The 22371-nt window shown below is 39.3% G+C and overlaps 1 protein-coding gene across 1 annotated transcript; it reads left to right on the forward strand.

The window, feature by feature from the left end:
* The first annotated feature begins 625 nt into the window (after nt 1-625).
* LOC126106448 (uncharacterized) lies at nt 626-20804 on the forward strand. The gene is made up of 4 exons (XM_049912730.1): nt 626-904; nt 9566-9614; nt 17139-17203; nt 18386-20804. Exons 2-4 carry the CDS (start codon nt 9589-9591, stop codon nt 19387-19389), a joined length of 1095 nt encoding a protein of 364 aa, XP_049768687.1. The 5' UTR covers nt 626-904; nt 9566-9588; the 3' UTR covers nt 19390-20804.
* Nucleotides 20805-22371: the final 1567 nt, after the last annotated feature.

Raw genomic sequence — 22371 nt, forward strand, 5'->3', positions numbered from 1 at the left:
GACCCTTGCTCTTCGTGTTGTATATTAATGACCTTGCACGTAATATTAATAATAATCTCAGATTTATGTCAGATGATCCAGTTATCTATAATGAAGCAGTCTCTGGAAAAGTTGCACAAATACCTAGTCAGAGACTGATAACACTTCAAAGTGATGAGAGTATCGGTAACTTCCTTTAAATTGTCAGAAATGTAAAATTATTCATTTCACAAAGGGCATAACAACATGCCAGAACATGAAATGGACTGATCACACAGGCACAGCCGTAGGTAAAGCAGGTGACTAACTTCGATTTATCGGTAGGACTGTTGAAAAATAAAATAATTCTACGAAAGGAGATTGTTAACAAAACTCTCGAACAACTCATCCTAGATTATTGTTCATGTTTGTGGACCCTGTAACTAATAGGAACAGCAGTAAGATATTGCACGCGTACGAAGGAGGACAGCATGAAGGTCACATGGTTTTTGACCAGCCAAAGAGCGTCACGAAAAATTTGAATTGGCCGGCGATTGATTGTAGAATTCGCGCGAAATTTTCTGATTTGCGACATCAGCGGAATGAAGAGAATCATCTATCCATAGAGTATTGATTTTAATTCTCTTTCATCCCAGTGCTTGGCGGTTTACGTATCTAGATGAGTAACTTTCCTCTAACTTCCAGGTTTGCGCAGATTGCAGCTGTGCGACAGTGGTGCTGCATTGAAAATTGTTCTGTAATCACTGACTTGAAACAGGGAAGTGGAATGTCTCGTTAGCGGCAGTGAACTTCTATTACATTGATCAGTATTTTGTTTACAGAAATTAGCGAAAAACGTGTTTCAGTTAGTTGATTGGTAATGTTTTGATCTGCTACTAAGTTCGCTGCTGTCAGAATTAAGAAGAGTGTGAATATTTTTTTAAAAGTGAGTTTTTTTTTTCATTTGAAAAATAATAATATAGCTAAGTATTTCTCATTGTGGCCGAGCGGTTCTAGGCGCTTGTCTGGAACCGCGAGACCGCTACGGTCGCAGGTTCGAATCATGCCTCGGACATGGATGTGTGTGATGTCCTTAGGTTAGTTAGATTTAAGTAGTTCTAAGTTCTAGGGGACTGATTACCTCAGATGTTGAGTCCCATAGTGCTCAGAGCCATTTGAACCATTTCTCATTTTGTATTGTGATTTCGTATCGTGTGTGTGTGTGTGTGTGTGTGTGTGTGTGTGTGTGTGTCCACTCAAACTTTTGCATTGTACTTTTAATGCATGGAGCAAACATTTGAATTTATGGAAGTTTTTCTTAATGTTTACTTTTTTGACGCACTGCTTTGCTTATAAAAGTCCATTTTAAGCATATAAGAAGTGTGTTGTGGAAAAGCTCAGCAAACTACAATGAGAAGCATGGTTCTTGTAATAATAATAATAATAATAATAATAATAATAATAATAATTTTATTGTCATTCGGCCATTATAGCAATAGACAACGTCATATACATACTAAAATACAATTAATAGTTTGAAAGAAACAACAGGTTTCTTGTTAACATTATAGTATTAACAAGAAACCTGTTGTTTCTTTCAAACTGTGAAGTGAAGGGAAGTTAACTAGTATGGCTCTGTATGGTAGCTAGTTTTTGCCTTTATATCCTTCACATAACTGAGGATGGCGTCAGTCACTACACAGTCTGCAAGAAATGTTAATTTTTAAATTTATCACGCTCGCAATTTTGATATACCCGATACAGTCCACTGGATGAAAAACCCTAATAGCTTTGCAACGCCCTGAACAAAAAACACAGCCAACACACATTTTATTTTTTTCAATGCATCCTTGTACTAATCAATTACTCCATGTCTAGAGATGTAATAGCAGTTGAAAACTGCATGTTATAGTCGTGCCAAACCCAATTTGCACCATTAAAATAGAATAATCTAATAGCATTTGATACAGGTAACTGTTGGTAAGTGTTCTTTTATGTGCCTAGACTTATGAAAAGCTCTCAGTTCCGTGCTACACTGATGCATGTCCAAGAAAATGCACAAGTAAAAAAAAGTTAAACAGGTCTGCAATGGGATAAACGTGTTTTTGTCAATGGGATAGTGACTTGTTATATTGAATGTAGAATCCGCATAAACAGAAAAAATTCTGTTTTACAAAGGGTACTCTACAGCATTCATTATTGTGCATTTATCGTTAATCTCTCACTCCACAGTCCCAAGCGACTGGAAAAATGCACAGGAGGCTCCTCTATACCAGAAGAGTAAAAAATGGACCAGCTAAATTACAGATCAATGTTCCTAACATCAGTTTGCTGCAGAATCCTTGAACATATTCTAGGTTCAAATAAAGTAAAATCTTTAGATCCTGAGACCCTCATGTACATGAATCGGCATAGTTTTAGGCAGCAATGCTCTTGCAAAACTCTGCTTGCCATTTTCTCACATGATATACTGTGAAGAATGGATGAAGGGTAACAGGCAGATTCCATATTTCTAGGTTTCCAGAAAGCATTTAACACAGTGGAGACATTTAATGAAGGTACGAGCATATGGAATAGATTCCCACATATTTGAGTGGCTGAAAGACTTCTTTAGTAATAGAACTCACTATGTTGTCCTCGATGGTGGGTGTTCATCATAGATGAGGGTATTGTCAGGCGTGCCCAAGGTTGTTGTGATATGCTATTTGTCTACCATGCTATCCTATGCCTCCTTCTTCACTGACTCCTTTGATCACCAGTGTGGGGCACGTCCCTCTTCTTTATTACCTCCTGGAGTTCACTTTTGGCTATTGCTCTGGCAACTTCTTTATTACCTCCGGCAGTTCACTTTCAGCTATTGCTCCGGCAGCTTACTTCACGATACCTACCACTTTCACAATGGGTTTGAACTCTCCACCGCTTTGCCTTCGTGCGGCAGCTTATGTTCTCTGGTACTTCATTCGCTTCCGAAGGACAGAAATCCAGCCTGCTCTTATCACCGTAACTTTCATGACCTTCACACGGAACTTCGCGATAGTACCTGTGTGTACACTGATGGCTCTTGTAGTGACTGTGGTGTCAGGTGTGCACTTGTCATTAGCATCAATGTTTTTCAGTATCAGCTTCTGGAACATAGTTCAGTATTTACAGTGGAGCTCTTTGACCTTTATCACGCCACTCAGTACACTCGGCAACACAGGCTTTCCAATTGTGTCATCTGCTCTGACTCCCTGTGCCCTTCAGAGCCTCTGTGTGCTGTACACCATCCATCCCTTAGTGCAACGGTTCCAAATAAGCTTTCACTTGCTCCCTCTTGATGGAGCTGGTGTGATGTTTATTTGGACCCCTGGTCACATCGGTCTGACAGTAAAGGAGGTTGCTGGTGCTGCTGCCGAGGCTGCCGTCCTCTTACCTCAGCCTGCTAATTCTTCAACTCCCTGCGATGATCTCTTTGTCACCGTCTGTCAGCAGGTGGTGTCATTGTGGAATCGCCACTGGTCTTCCCCTCGTGGGAACAAGCTACAGGGAATTAAACCTCTCCCAGTGGCTTGGCCAATCTTGACTGGGCCATCTCACCGTGAGGAGATCATTTTAACTAGGTTGCGTATTGGGCACTGCCTTTTTAGCCAGTGCCATTTTTTAAGTGATGATCCCTCACACTTTGTACTCATTGCCCTCAACCTCTGACAGTTCACCATTTCCTGACAGAATGCCCTTTCTTTAACCATTTGCTCTCTCATTTATGTTTGCCATGTGAGTTATCGGCCATTTTAGGAAACAATGCACGAGCTGTCAAATATGTTTTACTTTTTATCCATTGTAGCAGTATGGCAAAGGACATATAACTTTTAGTTCAGAATCTCTTTTGGCTCTAGGGTGTATTTTATTGACATTTCTCCGTGTCACTGTTTTTAGCTGTATTTCCTTTCGTCAGTTGGGCTTAATGCTTAGCCATTTTTAACTCCTTTTTCATCTTTGTGTTCTACAGTTCTGACACGGGCACATATGACTCTAGTTGTTTTTGCGCCCTAAAGCAAAGCAAAACAAAACGAGCAATTCTCATTGCCTGTGATCAGTGTTCAGAAAGGTGGATTACTGTTTGGATTGTCCAGTATGCCCTGTGTGATTTCTGTCATGCACAAATTGTCAATCAAAATTGAATGTAGCAGTCCAGAGTTTACCCTACTTCCTTCACAAGTTTTAGTACTGTGATAACAATAGTCTTCCATAACCAGAGCCCACACATGCTCAGTGATATTGTCATTTTGGCTTATTGAGGACCTACCTGATTCACTGCCCTCTGATATGTGGCTGTCTTTGAAGAAATTGTACCTTGTATCACTCCTTTATCTGTGAGTTCCCAATAGCTTTCTCCCCACAAGCCTATTGAATCTTGTGAATCGTTTCCAGTTTGGAATCGTCGAGTTGTTCACAAAATTCGATGCAATATTGCTGTTTGATGCAATATTGCTGCTCAAATTGTGCTTTCATTTTACAATCTACAGCTTGTAGCAACAGTCTATCATAGTTCACGGGAGTAATGAAGGATACCTAGCAAATGGAAATAAGTGCAGGTCATTGCCGTTTTCAAGAAGGGTCATGCTGCAGATGCACATAATTATAGGCCTACATTGTTGACAGCAAACAGTAGTAGAATTATGGAACACGTTTTATGCTCGGGAATTATGACTTTTTGTAATTTTGTTACAAAGTTCCTCTGTGAAAGTCAGCATTGATTCTGCAAACAGAGATCCTGCAAAACTTTGCTCAGTTCCTCCATGAGATCCAGAGCACTGTAGACAATAGTGTTTATGTTGATGCCGTATTCCTTGACTTCAGGAAGGCATTTGGCATCATCATACAATGCTGTATAGTGGAAAAAGTATGAGCTGACTTCCTTGCAGATAGAACTCAACATGTCACTTGACAGATGTAGAGGTAATTTGCAGAATACCCTAAGGGAGCGTGATACGAGTGTTACTGTTTCCAATATATATAAGTGACGTAGTAGGAAGCATTGGAAGTTCTTTAAGACTGTTCGCAAATAATGTACTTTTCTATAAGAAAGTAGCAATGCCAGAAGACATCGATTTGCAGAATGAACTACAGAAGTGTCTGGTGCAGTCTCTTCCACTTGACCGTGAATGTAAATAAATGTAACATGGGAAAGAAATCCACTACTGTACATCTAAGATATTGATAACAAATTGCTGGAAACAATATCTACCAAAAATATCTAGGAAACTGTACAGAGTGACCATAAATGTAGTGACCATATAAAACAAATAGTAGGAAAAGCAGATGCCATACTGGGATTCATGTGAAGAATCTTAAGCAAATGTAACTCTTTCCCAACAGAAGCGGCTAATAAGGCACTTGTTAGATGAGTATTGTTCATCAGTCTGTGCCCATTTTAGGTAGGACTGATAGAAAAAAGAGACTGTAATGAGAAAATTCAAGAAATTAGACCTAATACAGAAGCTTACCAATAGTCATTCTTCCCACATGCCCTTTCCGAGTTTAACTGGGAAGGGAGGCTCAGTTAATGGTTCCAGAAGTACCCTCTGCCATACACCATCAAGTGACTTGTGGAGTATTGATTTAGATGTAGAAACTGGATGAGCATTTACTCCATACTGGCCTTTTACAGGTTTTTTTGAAAAAATTACTATTTCTGTTTAAAGAGTTCCTCTATGGCTTAGGAGTTGTCAAGGACATCAATTGATATTTGAAAACAGCTGCTGGTATCTGTCTGGAATTATATTTCCATGGATGGACTGTTAGAGTTTTATACCTTCATATTTCATTCCTTTCTGTATAAAACTTAGATTCATTAAATGATGAAAAAGATGATTTTTCTTATCAAACTCGGATGGATTGTTGATAACAAATTCCACACTTGTATAAATATACTGTGAGGCTATGGTTAATGTTACCAGCTGCTTGAAAGAGATTCGTGTTAGATGTACATGTGTGCACCCCAGATGTATCCAGCGATGGTGAAGCAAGGCATTAAGACCTCACGCTAGTTCTCTCGTGGCAGCCATCTGCGCTGCCAAACTCAGGTTAAGTGGCACTGCCAGTCGGAAAACACAGTTGCCTTCCAGTCAGCCACCAGGCAGTAGCACACCGTACAGCCACCCATCCATAACGGCCTCTTCAAATTTTCCAGTGACAATTTGGATATACAAGATCGATAGTCACCGGGTAACCAAAAATGACAAGTCTATAAGCAAGACTTAAACCATTATACAGCAGTGAACCCCCCTGAAGAGGACCGCACAAAGTCGGTTGAAACATCAGTAATTTAGCTGTTTTAGTAGTTACCATGATGCAGTCCAATACCCAGAATTATTTTATCCAAAATGGCACTAAGGAATTTCAGAATTAAAATATTGATAGTAAGCATACCATATGAGGACTTGTTTTGTTTTAAAAGTGTTGGTAAGGGGCAAGAAAATGGGAAGCTGTCAACGATGGCCTAATTAGTAGCAACTGTTCTGAAATTTGCCTGGAAAGACTTGAGAAAACCCTTGGACATCTAATATGTAGGAGCCCACATCATCTCGTTAATGACAATGCATTTTTGAACAATGTTTCTACTGTTACATCCATTTTAGTGTGTTATATTATGATATGTTGAATATTTTGAGAGGTAGTAGCACTCATCAAAACAACGAAAAAAAGTCCATTAACATGGGCTCTAAAATGTATACCTTAAGAGCTGCAAGCACTAGTTTATTCTTGCTACTGTGACACGTATCTCTTCTATTGAAAAAAATGCTTATAGCTCTAAAGATAAGGTAAGCACTTAGAGTAATCATTTTAGAGCCCATGTTTATTGGAAAACATGGAGCCTACAGTAGAAGAGATGTGTTTCACAGTATAGAAGATAAACTAGTGCTCATGTCTCTTAAGGTATGCATCTTATGCATCTGGACTTTTTTCTTGCTTCGATATTTGGCACTTTTTTTTTTTTTTTTTTACATTGAATATATTTGGGCAACCACATGTTGGAAACCAAACAGACACAGAGTAACATTCATTAAATTAAGTTTGTCATCACTTCACTTGGGCCTCCTTCGGACCATGTGAATAACTACTTCTGATTTAACTTCAGAGTTTCCAGTAATTCTTCATTTGATCAGAATACTTGTGTTTCCTGCCTTCTGACCACTTTGTTCAAACTGTCTTTTTTGGTTTTCTCTGGAGCTGGGAAAATAAAACCTTCTTTCAAAACATATCATTGTTTGCAATTTTGTGTTCTTAAATGTTCACTTCTGATTTCGTGGAGCTACTTGCACCAGAGAGATTTTTTTGCAACGGACATGTTCAAAAATTTTCTTGTGCGACCTGTTTTCATTCCTCGAAACCAGATGGCTGTAAAACGTCAGTCTACGTTTTCTCATTGTGGCATTTAGTTGTTCAGTTTTCTTATACAGATCTTCATTACTCCTGTTTCGGTATTCACTGTTGTATTTTACTTTCCCTATTATTTTCTCAGAATTTTCCTTTCTTTCTGTTCCATGTTTTCTATATTTCCTGGTGTAGTCAAATTCAGGCATGCGGATGTGTATAAACATTCTGATTTTCTTACTGTAACGTAGTGCTGTAACTGTTTGAGAGATGATTATAGACATCCTTGGTCAACTGAAAGGTCCTTCCCATCTTCTTTATTCATTTCCATGTCATGGCTGTTCTTCTTTATTTAAATTTAACCAATTGTAGTAAACTACTTGGAATAGTCAAAAGAAACTTTGGTGAACATTGGAGGTAAGAAAAACAAATCATATTTAATAATGTAATATGAAAGCAAACTCTTCTACTTGGCAGTGAATGTTAAACTCTTCTTCAGAATTATAACATGAGAATAAACAGCACACAGATGAGATTTTTGCACTCCTTAAGTGTTGTAGCTTTGATGGACAGTGTTAACCATGACATTTAGTGTATGGTGTAGAAACATACCAATCTAAATTGCAACACCATGTTAGTAGGCGGATGAAGAATAAGTTCCACTAAAAATCCCAAGAAAGGAGAAGTTTAAGAAGACCACAGCGTCAATGGAATGATCACTTTGAATAGTCACAGAATGGGAGCATACTCAGTGCTACTTATGTGCGTGATGGTGGTGTGATGTGTAGATATAGTTTTACATCAGCTGAAAACCGTTATTTCTGCACTCTAGTCTGATTTTTGAAGTTTTTAATATGTTTCACAGAAATAATTACAAGAATATCTTTACTCCAAACTACCACATCATCTTGGGGGATATTTCAATAATTTAAATATGCGTGATTGTATAATGTCATAGTCATCCCAATGATTATGTAGTGCTGACGTAGTTACCTTGTCGATTAGTGTCAGTGGTGAAAGCTGAGTTGTCATATTCAGTGCTATGTTGAGCAACTGCATTCAGAATCTTCAAAAGGAGGTGATGTGTGTATTCTAAGAGAGCTTACCATTCACATCCAGTGGCAGCAATTTGTCACTGATTGAGATGAATGTCAGCCCAGAAAAACTGGAGCTCCTGCTTATTAAGAGTTAGCCTGTTAACTGTGGATTGACAATTGTACTTAGCAGAACAGGATTTATTTCATTCTTCAGTTCCTGACCTGATTCTACAACCATTACTCTTGGATCGTACAAAAAATATATATAAAGATGATGTAACTTACCAAACAAAAGCGCTGGCAGGTCGATAGACACACAAATAAACACAAACACACACCCAAAATTCAAGCTTTCACAACCCGTGGTTGCTTCATCAGGAAAGAGGGAAGGAGAGGGAAAGACGAAAGGATGTGGGTTTTAAGGGAGAGGGTAAGGAGTCATTCCAATCCCGGGAGTGGAAAGACTTACCTTAGGCGGAGAAAAGGACAGGTATACACTTGCGTGCACACGCACATATCCATCCGCACATATACAGACACAAGCCGACATTTGTAAAGGCAAAGCGTTTGGACAGGGATGTCAGTCGAGGTGGAAGTACAGAGGCAAAGATGTTGTTGAATGACAGGTGAGGTATGAGTGGCGGCAACTTGAAATTAGCGGAGGTTGAGGCCTGGTGGGTAACGGGAAGAGAGGATATATTGAAGGGCAAGTTCCCATCTCCAGAGTTCTGGTAGGTTGGTGTTAGTGGGAAGTATCCAGATAACCCGGACGGTGTAACACTGTGCCAAGATGTGCTGGCCGTGCACCAAGGCATGTTTAGGCACAGGGTGATCATCATTACCGACAAACACTGTCTGCCTGTGTCCATTCATGCGAATGGACAGTTTGTTGCTGGTCATTCCCACATAGAAAGCTTCACAGTGTAGGCAGGCTAAGTCTTTCCGCTCCCGGGATTGGAATGACTCCTTACCCTCTCCCTTAAAACCCACATCCTTTCGTCTTTCCCTCTCCTTCCTTCTTTCCTGATGAAGCAACCATGGGTTGCGAAAGCTTGAATTTTGTGTGTGTGTTTGTGTTTATTTGTGTGTCTATCAACATACCAATGGGTAACATATTTCTGTTAGCCTATATGAAACTGTTAAGCAACCTGTGGCTTGTATTTTTACTGTGATATGTAATCCTCAACTCATAGTTGTTCTTTTATTAATTTCAGCTGCTGTGCAGGTTTAAACAACCATGTTTCGAGACAGGAAGCCATCAAGGTAAGTATTTTATGTGGTTCTAATTGCCCCCTTTGCTGAATTAATATATGTGTAACTATACTCTGAGGTGACAAAAATCATGGAATAGTGATGCACAGATATACAGACGGCAGTAGTATCATGTACACGAGCCTTTAAAAGGCAGTGGTTTGGCGGAGCTGTCGTTGTACTCAGGTGATTCATGTCTAAAGGTTTCCAACATGATTATGGCTGCACAATGGGAATTAACAAACTTTCCACATGGGATGGTAGTTGGAGCTAGACCTGTGGGACATTCCATTTCGAAAATTGTTGTTGTTGTTGTTGTTGTTGTTGTTGTGGTGGTCTTCAGTCCTGAGACTGGTTTGATGCAGCTCTCCATGCTACTCTATCCTGTGCAAGCTTCATCATCTACCAGTACCTACTGCAGCCTACATCCTTCTGAATCTGCTTAGTGTATTCATCTCTTGGTCTCCCTGTACGATTTTTACCCTCCACGCTGCCCTCCAATACTAAATTGGTGATCCCTCGATGTCTCAGAACATGTCCTACCAACCGATCCCTTCTTCTAGTCAAGTTGTGCCACAAGCTCCTCTTCTCCCCAATTCTATTCAATACCTCCTCATTAGTTATGTGATCTACCCATCTAATCTTCAGCATTCTTCTGTAACACCACATTTCGAAAGCTTCTATTCTCTTCTTCTCTAAACTATTTATCGTCCACGTTTCACTTCCATACATGGCTACACTCCGTACAAATACTTTCAGAAACGACTTCCTGACACTTAAATCTATACCAGATGTTTCTTCAGAAACGCTTTCCTTCCCATTGCCAGTCTACATTTTATATCCTCTCTACTTCGACCATCATCAGTTATTTTGCTCCCCAAATAGCAAAACTCCTTTACTACTTTAAGTGTCTCATTTCCTAATCTAATTCCCTCAGCATCACCTGACTTAGTTCGACTACATTCCATTATCCTCATTTTGCTTTTGTTGATGTTCATCTTATATCCTCCTTTCAAGACACTGTCCATTCCGTCCAACTGCTCTTCCAAGTCCTTTGCTGTCTCTGACAGAATTACAATGTCATCGGCGAACCTTAAAGTTTTTATTTCTTCTCCATGGATTTTAATACCTACTCCGAACTTTTCTTTTGTTTCCTTTATTGCTTGCTCAATATACAGATTGAATAACATCGGGGATAGGCTACAACCCTGTCTCACTCCCTTCCCAAGGACTGCTTGCCTTTCATACCCCTCAACTCTTATAACTGCCATCTTCTTTCTGTACAAATTGTAAATAGCCTTTCGCTCCCTGTATTTTACCACTGCCACCTTTAGAATTTGAAAGAGAGTACTCCAGTCAACATTGTCAAAAGCTTTCTCTAAGTCTACAAATGCTAGAAACATATGTTTGTCTTTCCTTAATCTTTCTTCTAAGATAAGTCGTAAGGTCAGTATTCCCCGACGTGTTCCAACATTTCTACGGAATCCAAATTGATCTTCCCCGAGGTTGGCTTCTATCAGTTTTTCCATTCGTCTGTAAAGAATTTGCGTTAGTATTTTGCAGCTGTGACTTATTAAACTGATAGTTCAGTAATTTTCACATCTGTCAACACCTTCTTTCATTGGGATTGGGATTATTATATTCTTCTTGAAGTCTGAGGGTATTTCGCCTGTCTCGTACATCTTGCTCACCACATGGTAGTTTTGTCAGGACTGGCTCTCCCAAGGCTATCCGTAGTTCTAATGGAATGTTGTCTACTCAGGTCTTTCAGTGCTCTGTCAAACTCTTCACGCAGTATCATATCTCCCATGTCATCTTCATCTACATCCTCTTCCATTTCCATAATATTGTCCTCAAGTACATCACCCTTGTATGGACCCTCTATATACTCCTTCCACCTTTCTGCTTTCCCTTCTTTGCTTAGAACTGGGTTTCCATCAAAGCTCTTGATATTCATGCAAGTGGTTCTCCTTTCTCCAAAGGTCTCTTTAATTTTCCTGTAGGCAGTATCTATCTTACCCCTAGTGAGATAAGCCTCTACATCCTTACATTTGTCATCTAGCCGTCCCTGCTTAGCCATTTTGCACTTCCTGTCGATATCATTTTTGAGACGTTTGTATTCCTTTTTGCCTGCTTCATTTACTGCATTTTTATATTTTCTCCTTTCATCAATTAAATTCAATATTTCTTCTGTTACCCAAGGGTTTCTACCAGCCCTCGTCTTTTTACCTATTTGATCCTCCGCTGCCTTCACTATTTCATCCCTCAATGCTACCCATTCCTCTTCTACTGTATTTCTTTCCCCCATTCCTGTCAATTGTTCACTTATGCTCTCCCTGAAACTCTTTACAATCTCTGGTTCTTTCAGTTTATCCAGGTCCCATCTCCTTAAATTCCCACCTTTTTGCATATAATCAGTCTGATACATTTTAGTATCTCCAGGGTTCTTCCATGTATACAACCTTCTTTCATGATTCTTGAACCAAGTGTTAGCTATTATTAAGTTATGCTCTGCACAAAATTCTACCAGGCGGCCCCTCTTTCATTTCTTAGCACCAATCCATATTCACCTACTATGTTTCCTTCTCTCCCTTTTCCTACTTTCGAATTCCAGTCACCCATGACTATTAAATTTTCGTCTCCCTTCACTACCTGAATAATTTCTTTTATCTCATCATACATTTAATCAATTTCTTCATCATCTGCAGAGCTAGTTGGCATATAAACTTGTACTACTGTAGTAGGCGTGGGCTTCTTGTCTATCTTGGCCACAATAATGCGTTCACTATGCTGTTTGTAGTAGCTTATCCGCACTCCTATTTTCTTTTTATTCATTATTAAACCTACTCCTGCATTACCCCTATTTGATTTTGTATTTATTACCCTGTATTCACCTGACCAAAAGTCTTGTTCCTCCTGCCACCGAACTTCACTAATTCCCACTATATCTAACTTTAACCTATCCATTTCCCTTTTTAAATAATCTAACCTACCTGCCCGAATAAGGGATCTGACATTCCACACTCCGATCCGTAGAATGCCAGTTTTCTTTCTCCTGATAACGACATCCTCTTGAGTAGTCCCTGCCCGGAGATCCGAATGGGGGACTAATTTGCCTCTGGAATATTTTACCCAAGAGGACGCCATCATCATTTAATCATACAGTAAAGCTGCATGCCCTCGGGAAAAATTACAGCTCTAGTTTCCCCTTGCTTTCAGCCGTTCGCCGTACCAGAACAGCAAGGCCATTTTGGTTAGTGTTACAAGGCCAGATCAGTCAATCATCCAGACTGTTGCCCCTGCAACTACTGAAAAGGCTGCTGCCCCTCTTCAGGAACCATACATTTGTCTGGCCTCTCAACAGATACCCCTCCGTTGTGGTTGCACCTACGGTACGGCTATCTGTATCGTTGAGGCACGTAAGCCTCCCCACCAACGGGAAGGTCCATGGTTCACGGGGCGAGGGGAAAATTGTTAGGGACTTCAGTTTTCTGACCTCCACAGTGTCAAGAGTGTGCGGAGAATACCAAATTTCAGGCATTACCTCTCGCCAGAGACAATGGAGTGGCCAGTGACCTTCATTTAACACCCTAGAACAGCGGCATTTGCGTAGAGTTGTAATTGCTAACATACGAGCAACGTTGCATGAAATAACTGCAGAAATCAATGTCGGATGTATGACGAATGTATCTGTTAGGACAGTGTGGCAGAATTTGCCGTTAATGTGCTGTTGCAGCTGACAACCGACGCAAGTGCCTTTGCTAACAGCACAGTGTTGCCTGCCGCTCCCCTCCTGGCTTTGTGCCCATGTCAGTTGGAGTCTAGATGACGGGAAAACTGTGGCTTGGTCAGATGATTCCCAATTTCAGTTAGTAAGAGTTGATGGTAGGGTATGAGTGTGGCGCAGACCCCACGAAACCACGAACCCAGGTTGTCAACAAGGCGCTGTACAGGCTGGTGGTGGCTTTGTAATAGTATGGGCTATGTTTGCACGGAATTGACTGGGTCATTGACTGAAAATGATTGTGTTCGGCTATTTGGAGACCGTCTGCAGCCAGTCATGGATTTGATCAAATTTCTGTGGCTGACAACGTGCCATGTCACCGGGCTACAATTATATGTGACTAGTTTGAAGAACATTCTGGACAATTTGAGTGAATGATTTGGCCACCCAGATCCCATCAAACATTTATGAAAAATAATCGAGAGGTCAGTTCGTGCACAAAATCCTGCACCAATAGCACTTCTGCAATTATGGCCTGCTATAGACACAGCATGGCTCAATATTTCTGTAGAGGACTTCCCATGATTTGTCGAGTCTATGCCAAAATAGGTTGCTGCACTATGCTGGGCAAGAGGGGGTCCCGCGCAATAATAGGAGGCATCCCACGAATTTTTTCATCTCAGTGCACATCTGTTGTCTTTACCACTATGCAGAGAGCCATTTTAATCAGTCTGTTATTGCTTCTTTGTTACAGCAGTGGGAAGTGTTATTTCTTGTTGATTTAGATACACAGATTGTTTGCAATTGTTTGCAAAGGAGTGTTGCTGTCTCAAAATTTAATAGAAACTTTATTTCTCATTGTAATTCAGTGACAGCAGCTGATTAACCTTTGGATGTTTACTATATGGCTCCTCTGACTGTGCGCTGTGTGACAGCAAGGTTATATAAGTCTGAACAAAAGTGACATCGCCATTGACATGTCTTCGAGCAGACTTCGTTGAGAAACAGAACTAAGCATGTTGAGATAGGGATTTGATTGTAGGCATTTACAAATTTGAGAATTATGTCTGATTTTATACTGATTAAATATTCCTGAAAACACTGGTAAGAATGTTGTGCGAAGGAAACATAAAAAAACACATAATGTGGAATCATTGCTATGATTAGCCTACAAAATTAACAAATTGGGAACTTTAAAAGTGCACATTAATAACACACACATATTGTTGCTAACTATTGCAGTGCTGCAGACTCGTGTCACATTGAGTACAGATGTCAGTGACAGAAAAATATGTCAAGCAGTATAATGTTCGAATTTCTCATTCTTCTCACTTCTCAGAAGTTGTGACTATAAAATTTCTATACAGTACAATGAACTAAGTCATTTTATAAGTCTGTGAAATCAGCGACAGTTCTTCTTCCATTAACGTGAAGTTGGAACTTGGGCTTCCATTTGCCAAGCTTCTGCACTTTTCAGATTTAAACACCAGATAATTTTGTTTTTGTGGTCTTCTTTTCAGAAAAGACTCCTCCTCATCTGGAATCACTTTAAAGTTGTGAAGAAATTTGTATGTATATTAATTCTTGAATGAATGACTCTGTGCAACTTGTAACTGAATCGAAGGAAACTTTTGTAGAGAAAAGTTATAATTATGAGACAGAATTGTTTGACAGTACTGTCTCTCTCACCCTGATGTTTGAGTGATATGGCCTTCTTGTTTAACCTTTCCCAATGAATACCTCCATCCTCTCTGGGGATGGAACCATTAGTTATGAAAGCTAAGAAGTGTCTCCTTTCATGTGTGTGTGTCAGCAATACTACACATTTGGCCCCCTGGAGGCAAATGGCTAAGTCAAATGAAAATAGCAGCAGTATGCATATCAAGGTAAAGCTGACTCAGCAATCAAACAACACTTCAGTACAAAAGTTGCAATAGTGTCCTGACTTTCGTGCTGTTCAGTGTTGTCATTGACATCTTGTTGCACCTGTCCAGTCTGCTCCATCATGAGCAAATCTGTTTGTCTTTGCATAAGTGTGTTGAGTTTCTTTGCTGTTTGTGTTATGTATTAATGACCTTGCAGGCAGTAGCAAAGTAACCTCAGAATTTTTGTAAATGATACAGTTATTTGAAATGAAGTATTGTCTGAAAACAAGTGCAGAAATATTCAGTCGTGTCTCGAAGAGATTCCAAAGTTGTGCAAAGATTGACGACTTGCTTTAAATGTTCAGGAAATGGTCAATTCGTGCAAGTACCTGTGTGTAACAATATGTAAGGATATGAAACAGCACCATTGAGTGTGTGGGACTCATAGCGAGTGGGACTTACAGGGGATATTGAATGTACACAAAGGAGGGCAGCACGAAGGCCCACAGGTTTGTTTCACCTGTGGAGAGTGCCACAGTGAGGCTGATAAAACTGAACTGGTACTTGAAGATAGATGAGAAATATCATGAGAAAGTCGACTTAACAAAGTTTCAAGTTGATGTTTGTAGGAATATACTGCAGAGTGGCACACAGAAAACCGGCCCGAACCGGAATGTCAACGTGCGTGCGTAGCATTACTAGCTTGTCAGTTTCTTTGCCCCCTTTTAACAGCAGTAGTGTGTGAGCAGTTCATACGAAAAGTAGTCGTTATAAACCGTGTACTTCATTGTCATGCCTTACTCCATTGAAGAACGTGTGTTCGTTGTTGAAGAATATGTGTGGTCTGAATCCATTAAAGATGTTCATGACACTTTTCCTGCAAGTAATATTCCTGCAAAATCAACGATTCAGGCTCTAGTGAGAAAGTGGCGTTAGACAGGCAGTGTTGTTAATTCAAAGAGACATAGTGTAATATAGCAAGACAGTCAAACAAATGTTAGCATCCTATAACTGGCACATACAACCGGCATAGAAGTGGCACTTTTCAGGTGCTAGTTATGATGGGGATGGCATGTAGTCAATGTTCCTAAACGAGTGTTTTACTTTGAGTTAATTGTGAGTAGATGCTAGTCTAGGAGATCAGAGGAAATGAGTTAGGGATGCAATTAAGGCTAACATTAAGATGTTGTCAAAGTAATATTAACAACTCAATCCTTGACCCTTCATCCTGGAGATCATTAGCCCACAGCGGGACACATTTTTTGAAAGCAGCCAACAGATAATGACTGATAAGAAGCAGTGTAGGAAAGAAAGGAAATGCTGACATGAAATGGAAGGATAGAAGTTGCTCCACCTGTGACTGTTTTATCAGCGTGGCAAGCGGTGTTCCTCTTGCATCAGGTTGTGCAGTCACCACCGCATAGCAAGACAACCTGCTTGACAATGAGTGTTTGATGGGTTGGTGATTTTACAAAAAAATGATTCCATTCGTAAATATAACACAAGTAAAAGCTAGCTGCAATATCCCTTACTAAGCCTTCCTTCACCACAGGAGGGAGAAAATAGTGGAGCACAATATTTGTACATCTCACCAGTGAATTAAAAGTGCGTATACACAATAAAAATAAATGGAAATAGCGTTTCTCGTGACTGGGGAGAACTGATATTCAGTTGGATAGATTGCTACCACATAGAGAAGGCACTGAGTGGCCAACGGGAACATTGAAAGAAGGTCATTAGAGAGTGTAAGCTTTCATCTTGGATCTTCCATTGTTTGATGTGTGGGAAATCAATTGTTCTGTATGTTGATGAATATAGTTGTCCCGCATATTTGATTTCTGGGTTATAATTTTCATTTGTAACCACCGGTGTTACAAGACCTAATTGTTTTGTGACTCATTTGTGGTCAGTACTTAAACGTGAATTCTTTTTTTTTTTTTTCTACAGAGGACCAGCAGGAAGAGGCAAAGGGGCATATCGACCCTTAGGCTTAAAACCCCGAGGTGCAGGAGGTAAGAGGAGTTGTATTGTAACACATTTCAGAAAAACGTTCAAAAACTGTAATGTTCTCAAAATACTACTAATAAATTTGTAACATTTGTTGCCTGTTCATACTGAAAAGTTTTTGAACTATTTCAACACTAAATGTTGATACAACTACTTTCAGATGTGAAGGACTTCAAGAAATTTTTACAGTTTTGCTTGTAGTGTGTGCATCCTTTGTTATATATGTCACAATGATTTTTTGGTCTACTGTGTGAAGTTCTGCAAGCAAAGTATCTTGCACAGACAGGAGTTCCTCAATATTTACAGTAATGCATGTTCCTTCCTTATCATTTGCTATAACTTACTCCTGCAAGTGACCCCATATAGTATTGCCTGGTCAAGTCAAATTCCATCTGAAATGGCAGAATCCATTGTGGGAAGATCTGTTTAATAATTGAAGTGGCTGTGACATAGGCTTGAAAAAAATGCAGGCCATTCCCATTTCACAAGAAGGATCACCAGGCAGGTGCACATAATTTTGGAAAGTTATTGCTGTTATTGATCTATTGTGGAATTATGAAATATGCTAATACACGAATTATGGTCTTTTTGAAGACTGACAATGTCTATTAAAATCAACACAGCATCTGCATACAGAGGCCACATGCAACTCAGGAAGTCCACAGCACCATAGACAAAGGCATCCATGTTGCTGCTGTATTTTTTACTTTTGTATTGTTGTGTAACAAACAAAATCTGAACTTAAAGAGTATCGAACCAGATTTGTGACTGACTTCAGGACTTCGTAGCATACATAACTCAGCAAAATCAACAGCTCTAAATGTAATTTCAGGAGCACGCCAAGGGAGTGTTATAGTTACTGTTACTAACTCTATAAATGGTCCTGTGTATAATGTTGGAAGATCTGTGAGGCTGTCTGCAGATGCTGCTGTTGTCTAGTAGGAAGCTTGGGACACCAGAAAGAAGCCTTAATATTGGTATAAATTGTATTGAAAGGTAGACTAAGGTTTGGGCTTTTGTGTAATAAGAATTTTGTAAATGCACTTTTTTTTAATGAGGACAAGACTGACTTACAAAACACACCTCATAATTAATGATATGGCTGGGACTATGATTAGCTTTGTCAAGTAATACAATTTTTTTTATCTGATTATAATCATATATTTCTTTTGCTTTTCCAATTCTAGGTATTGGGCCCTGGCCTACCAAAGGAAGACGATTTGTTGATGCGCCTTACAATATTAATAAGAAGAACAAACTGAAAGAACAAAAGCAGGTAAATCCACGGGCTGTTGCAGAAGATTTTGTGGGGTACAAACAGAGGATGTTGATAACACTAGATCCCGATCGAAAATTAGAGGAAAAGGAAATAGCCCAAATCAAAGAAGCACTCCTAGATGCTCTTGAACCTCTAGAGGATGGGTATTTTCCACAGTTTTATGGGACTTCCGTGGCGAAGGGTGCGCTCGTTATGTCGTGTGCCAATGAGCAGACAAAGCTCTGGCTAGAGAGAATTGTGCCAGACTTGAAGCCGTGGAAGGGTGCAAAGCTCCTAGTAAAGCCTAAAGGGGAGGTCGCACTAGGAACTAAGGTGCTACTCAAGACGCCAAAGTTGTTTGCTAAGACAGAGCCAAAAAAAATCTTGCAGATGCTTGGCACTCAAAACAAAACCCTCGATACAAGCCTTTGGAAGAATGTCAGTGTGACTTCTGAAGCTACAGGCCAGACTCTAGTCTTCATGGTTGATGACCAGTCTCTCGAAGCCATTCGGGCCTTGGACAATAAAGTTTACCTCGGATTAGGCAATGTTGATTTAGTTATCGTAAATGAGGAGGATGGCAAGCAGACCTCTGCAGATACAGATGAGAAAAATGAGGAAGAGAGTGACAAGCAGACCTCTGCAGATACAGATGAGAAAAATGAGGAAGAGAGTGACAAGCAGACCTCTGGAGATACAGACATGAAAAACAAGGAGGGAGATGCCATGCAGATGTCTGTAGATGCAGACATGAAAAATGAGGAGGAAGTGGCCAAGCAGACACCTTCAGATACAGACATGAAAAATCAGGAGGAAGCTGCCAAGCAGATGTCTGTAGACACAGACATGAAAAATCAAGAGGAAGCTGACAAAGAGACATGTGTAGATACAGACATGAAAAACAAGGTGGAAGCTGACAAGCAGACCACCTAGATACATATGTGACTCTCACAGAACTGAAGTGTATTGAAGTTCATATTGAAGAAGGGGGCCCAAATATTTAGACTAGTGTTGCTCAAATTGAGCAAATTCGTTTTCCTTCTATAGTGCAATAAGGAGGACAATGTCTGTGCTTAAAATTTCTGTGGCTAGGGCTGGACCTGCTTCCAGCTACAGTACAATCTTGTTAATTTGGACTATGTGGGATCAAAAGTAAGCCTAAAAATACAGGAGAATGTGGTAAAATGAATAATAAAGTTGTAGCCTTCGAGCCAGAAACTCGTTTGATACTGCCCTTTTGTTAGTCTGCCCTGTGCAAATGTCTTTGTAACTACCTGCTTACCATGGTCGAGCCTCAGTCTTCCTGCACAACTTTTAACTCTCACACTCCCCGCCAGCGTCAAGTTGACGAGTCCTTGATGAATCGGGTTGTGTCCTGTCAATTGGTCCCTTCCTTTACTCAAGTTGAGCCATACATTTCCATTTGATACAATACATCCTCAATTATCCATCCTGCCCATTAGATGTTCAACATCCTTCTGTAACATGTCAAAAGTTTTTTTTCCCCCTACAATTTAATGTCCATGTTTCACATTCATATAAGGTTACTCTCTATACTCCAAACCCTTAAATTTATATTAAATGTTAATATATTTCTCTTTCACAGGAAGCTTTTCTTGATTTGCCAGTCAATTATCAGTTCTTTTATCACCCAAATAGCAAAACTTAGCCAATTTTAACATCTCACTTCCTAGCCCAATTCCCCCAACATCACTCAATTTAAATAGAATATACTCCCTGACCCATATTTTTCTGTTATTTATGTTCATCTTATAACCTGTTTCAAATGCATCATCCACTCCTTTCAAGTAATCTTCCAAGCTTATGATGAGAAAACGTGGTTAATTTTGATTTAAAATTATGTAACAAACAAAATTTACAGCTTGTCGAAAAACAAAAACTATTGTCTTTGCAGTACTTTTTCGAAAGACTTGTTGAGCTGCAGTGGAGTGCCGAGGTATGCTGCCTCCTTTGCTCCATATGCAGCTTCTTTGTACTCGTATTTTTCCAGTAGACAGGCACCGACTGATGTTTTCAATACCTACATCAGAGCATCCATTTAATTGTTCATACATTATAAAAAATCGCCTTCAACCTTCTCAAACAAATTCACTGAAAGTTGTATACACACCACTGTATTTAAAAGTTGTTTAATCTAAGAAATGAAAGTAAAATGTTCATCAGAAATTAATGGGATAAATGAGGGCTGGACAAATGAGAATGTAACATGAGATACTTTAATGTAGTCTTTATATGATAGGTCTTCACAGTTTTGAACATTTCTTCCTTATTATAGACTTTTTAAAGTCATTGTATTTCCTGACAAATAAAGTGAAGTGTTAGTTGTTCTTTGTTTATTACTTGCAAATGCATGATTACTAGTGAACGATGCCTTTTTGTAAGCTATGCACTACTAACATATGTGCTGTTTTCTTTTTGCGATTACTAATGACCTAGTGATATAAAGTGTGACACAAGAGCTAACATATCACCAAAAAGAAATGGATCTAAGATTAATCCTTGTTTGGGAAGATGTCAGCTCTGTGAAAAGAATTTTGTGGCATATGAAAATTTGTGCCAGACTGAGACATGAACCAAAATTTCCCTATTTTCACAAGAAGCTGCTTTAACCAATAAGCTGTGTGAGTATGCACCCACTTTCACAGCATTGATGATGATTTTTTTCCCATTTGGGTTCAGCATTTCTGACTGGTTGTCACAGACCTCATTTCATTGATTTCATCCTTATTGCTCCATTCTTTCCATTTCAGTGAATGTAATTCAATTGATATCCACATGAAACTAACACACGATAAAGCATGTAGTAGTAAGCCAAATTTCTATGCAGTAAATACAATTTTAAAGGATTTGCTTTTACTAAATAAACTTTAACATGAAGTTTTAATTGAAAATCCCAAACACTTTATTTTTATTCATAATATTTGTGCCCATTAGTACGCTTTACAAGTTGATCCGCAGCAAGGCTGATACCAACACTGTTGAGCTTTTACCCAGTTGTACTTTTTTGTAACTGCCGTCCATAACATATCTGATTGGTGAGGATTCTTGTAAGATATTGACAGTGGAAACTAGTACTGCATCCAGTTCTTGCCGTATTCTGAGAAGGCGAAAAATAAGATTAAAGATCTCAAAACATTTTCTGTTCAGCAATTACTTGCCTGGATAGTTCACCCAAGTCACATTGCTAGAGGTTTTCATTATTCAGCTGCAGCCCCTGTTGAAGTTTTTTCTTCCCAGCACACTGAGGCTTTCAAACCTGTAAATATAGTAGAATATTGCAATTTAACAATGATCATTTTGAGAGTATATCATAGCACCATTAGAATTACTGCATTTAAGTGATGTCAAAGTACTTTTATTTAAAACTGATAGGCAGAAAATAAAGAACACAGATAAATAGCCATGACTGAAGAACACATTTTAGTATTTGTGGCAACAAAAGACATTATAGAGTAAAATATTGGGAAATTCATGTAAGAGTCCCTAGCTACTTACTTACAAACACCTATGTGGAATTTTCTTACTGCTCACTTTTGCTGAATAAATACTTTATTTACTTTAGATGCATTACCCCAGAAGATTATTCCTTAATACAACAGGGAGCCACAAATACGCAAAATAAGCCGGTACCATTCAATAAAGACAACAAGACATACTTCTAAGATCCAAAGATGTTAAACTGGGCTTCTTGGTTATCTTATTCACGTGTTGAATCCATTTCAACTTGTCATCCAACTGGATCCCAAAGAATTTCACATACAGCGCTTTACTGTGAATGCCTATATGTGGTGCCAGAAGATGACTCTCACTTGTTTTAAATTGTGTAATCTAGATCTTTGTGTTGTCAGTAAGATGCAAACTTTTTTGCAGTGAATCACTTGTAGGCCTATTTTG

This window comes from Schistocerca cancellata, chromosome 10, assembly GCF_023864275.1.
Source record: "Schistocerca cancellata isolate TAMUIC-IGC-003103 chromosome 10, iqSchCanc2.1, whole genome shotgun sequence".
In the NCBI taxonomy this organism is placed as follows: domain Eukaryota; kingdom Metazoa; phylum Arthropoda; class Insecta; order Orthoptera; family Acrididae; genus Schistocerca; species Schistocerca cancellata.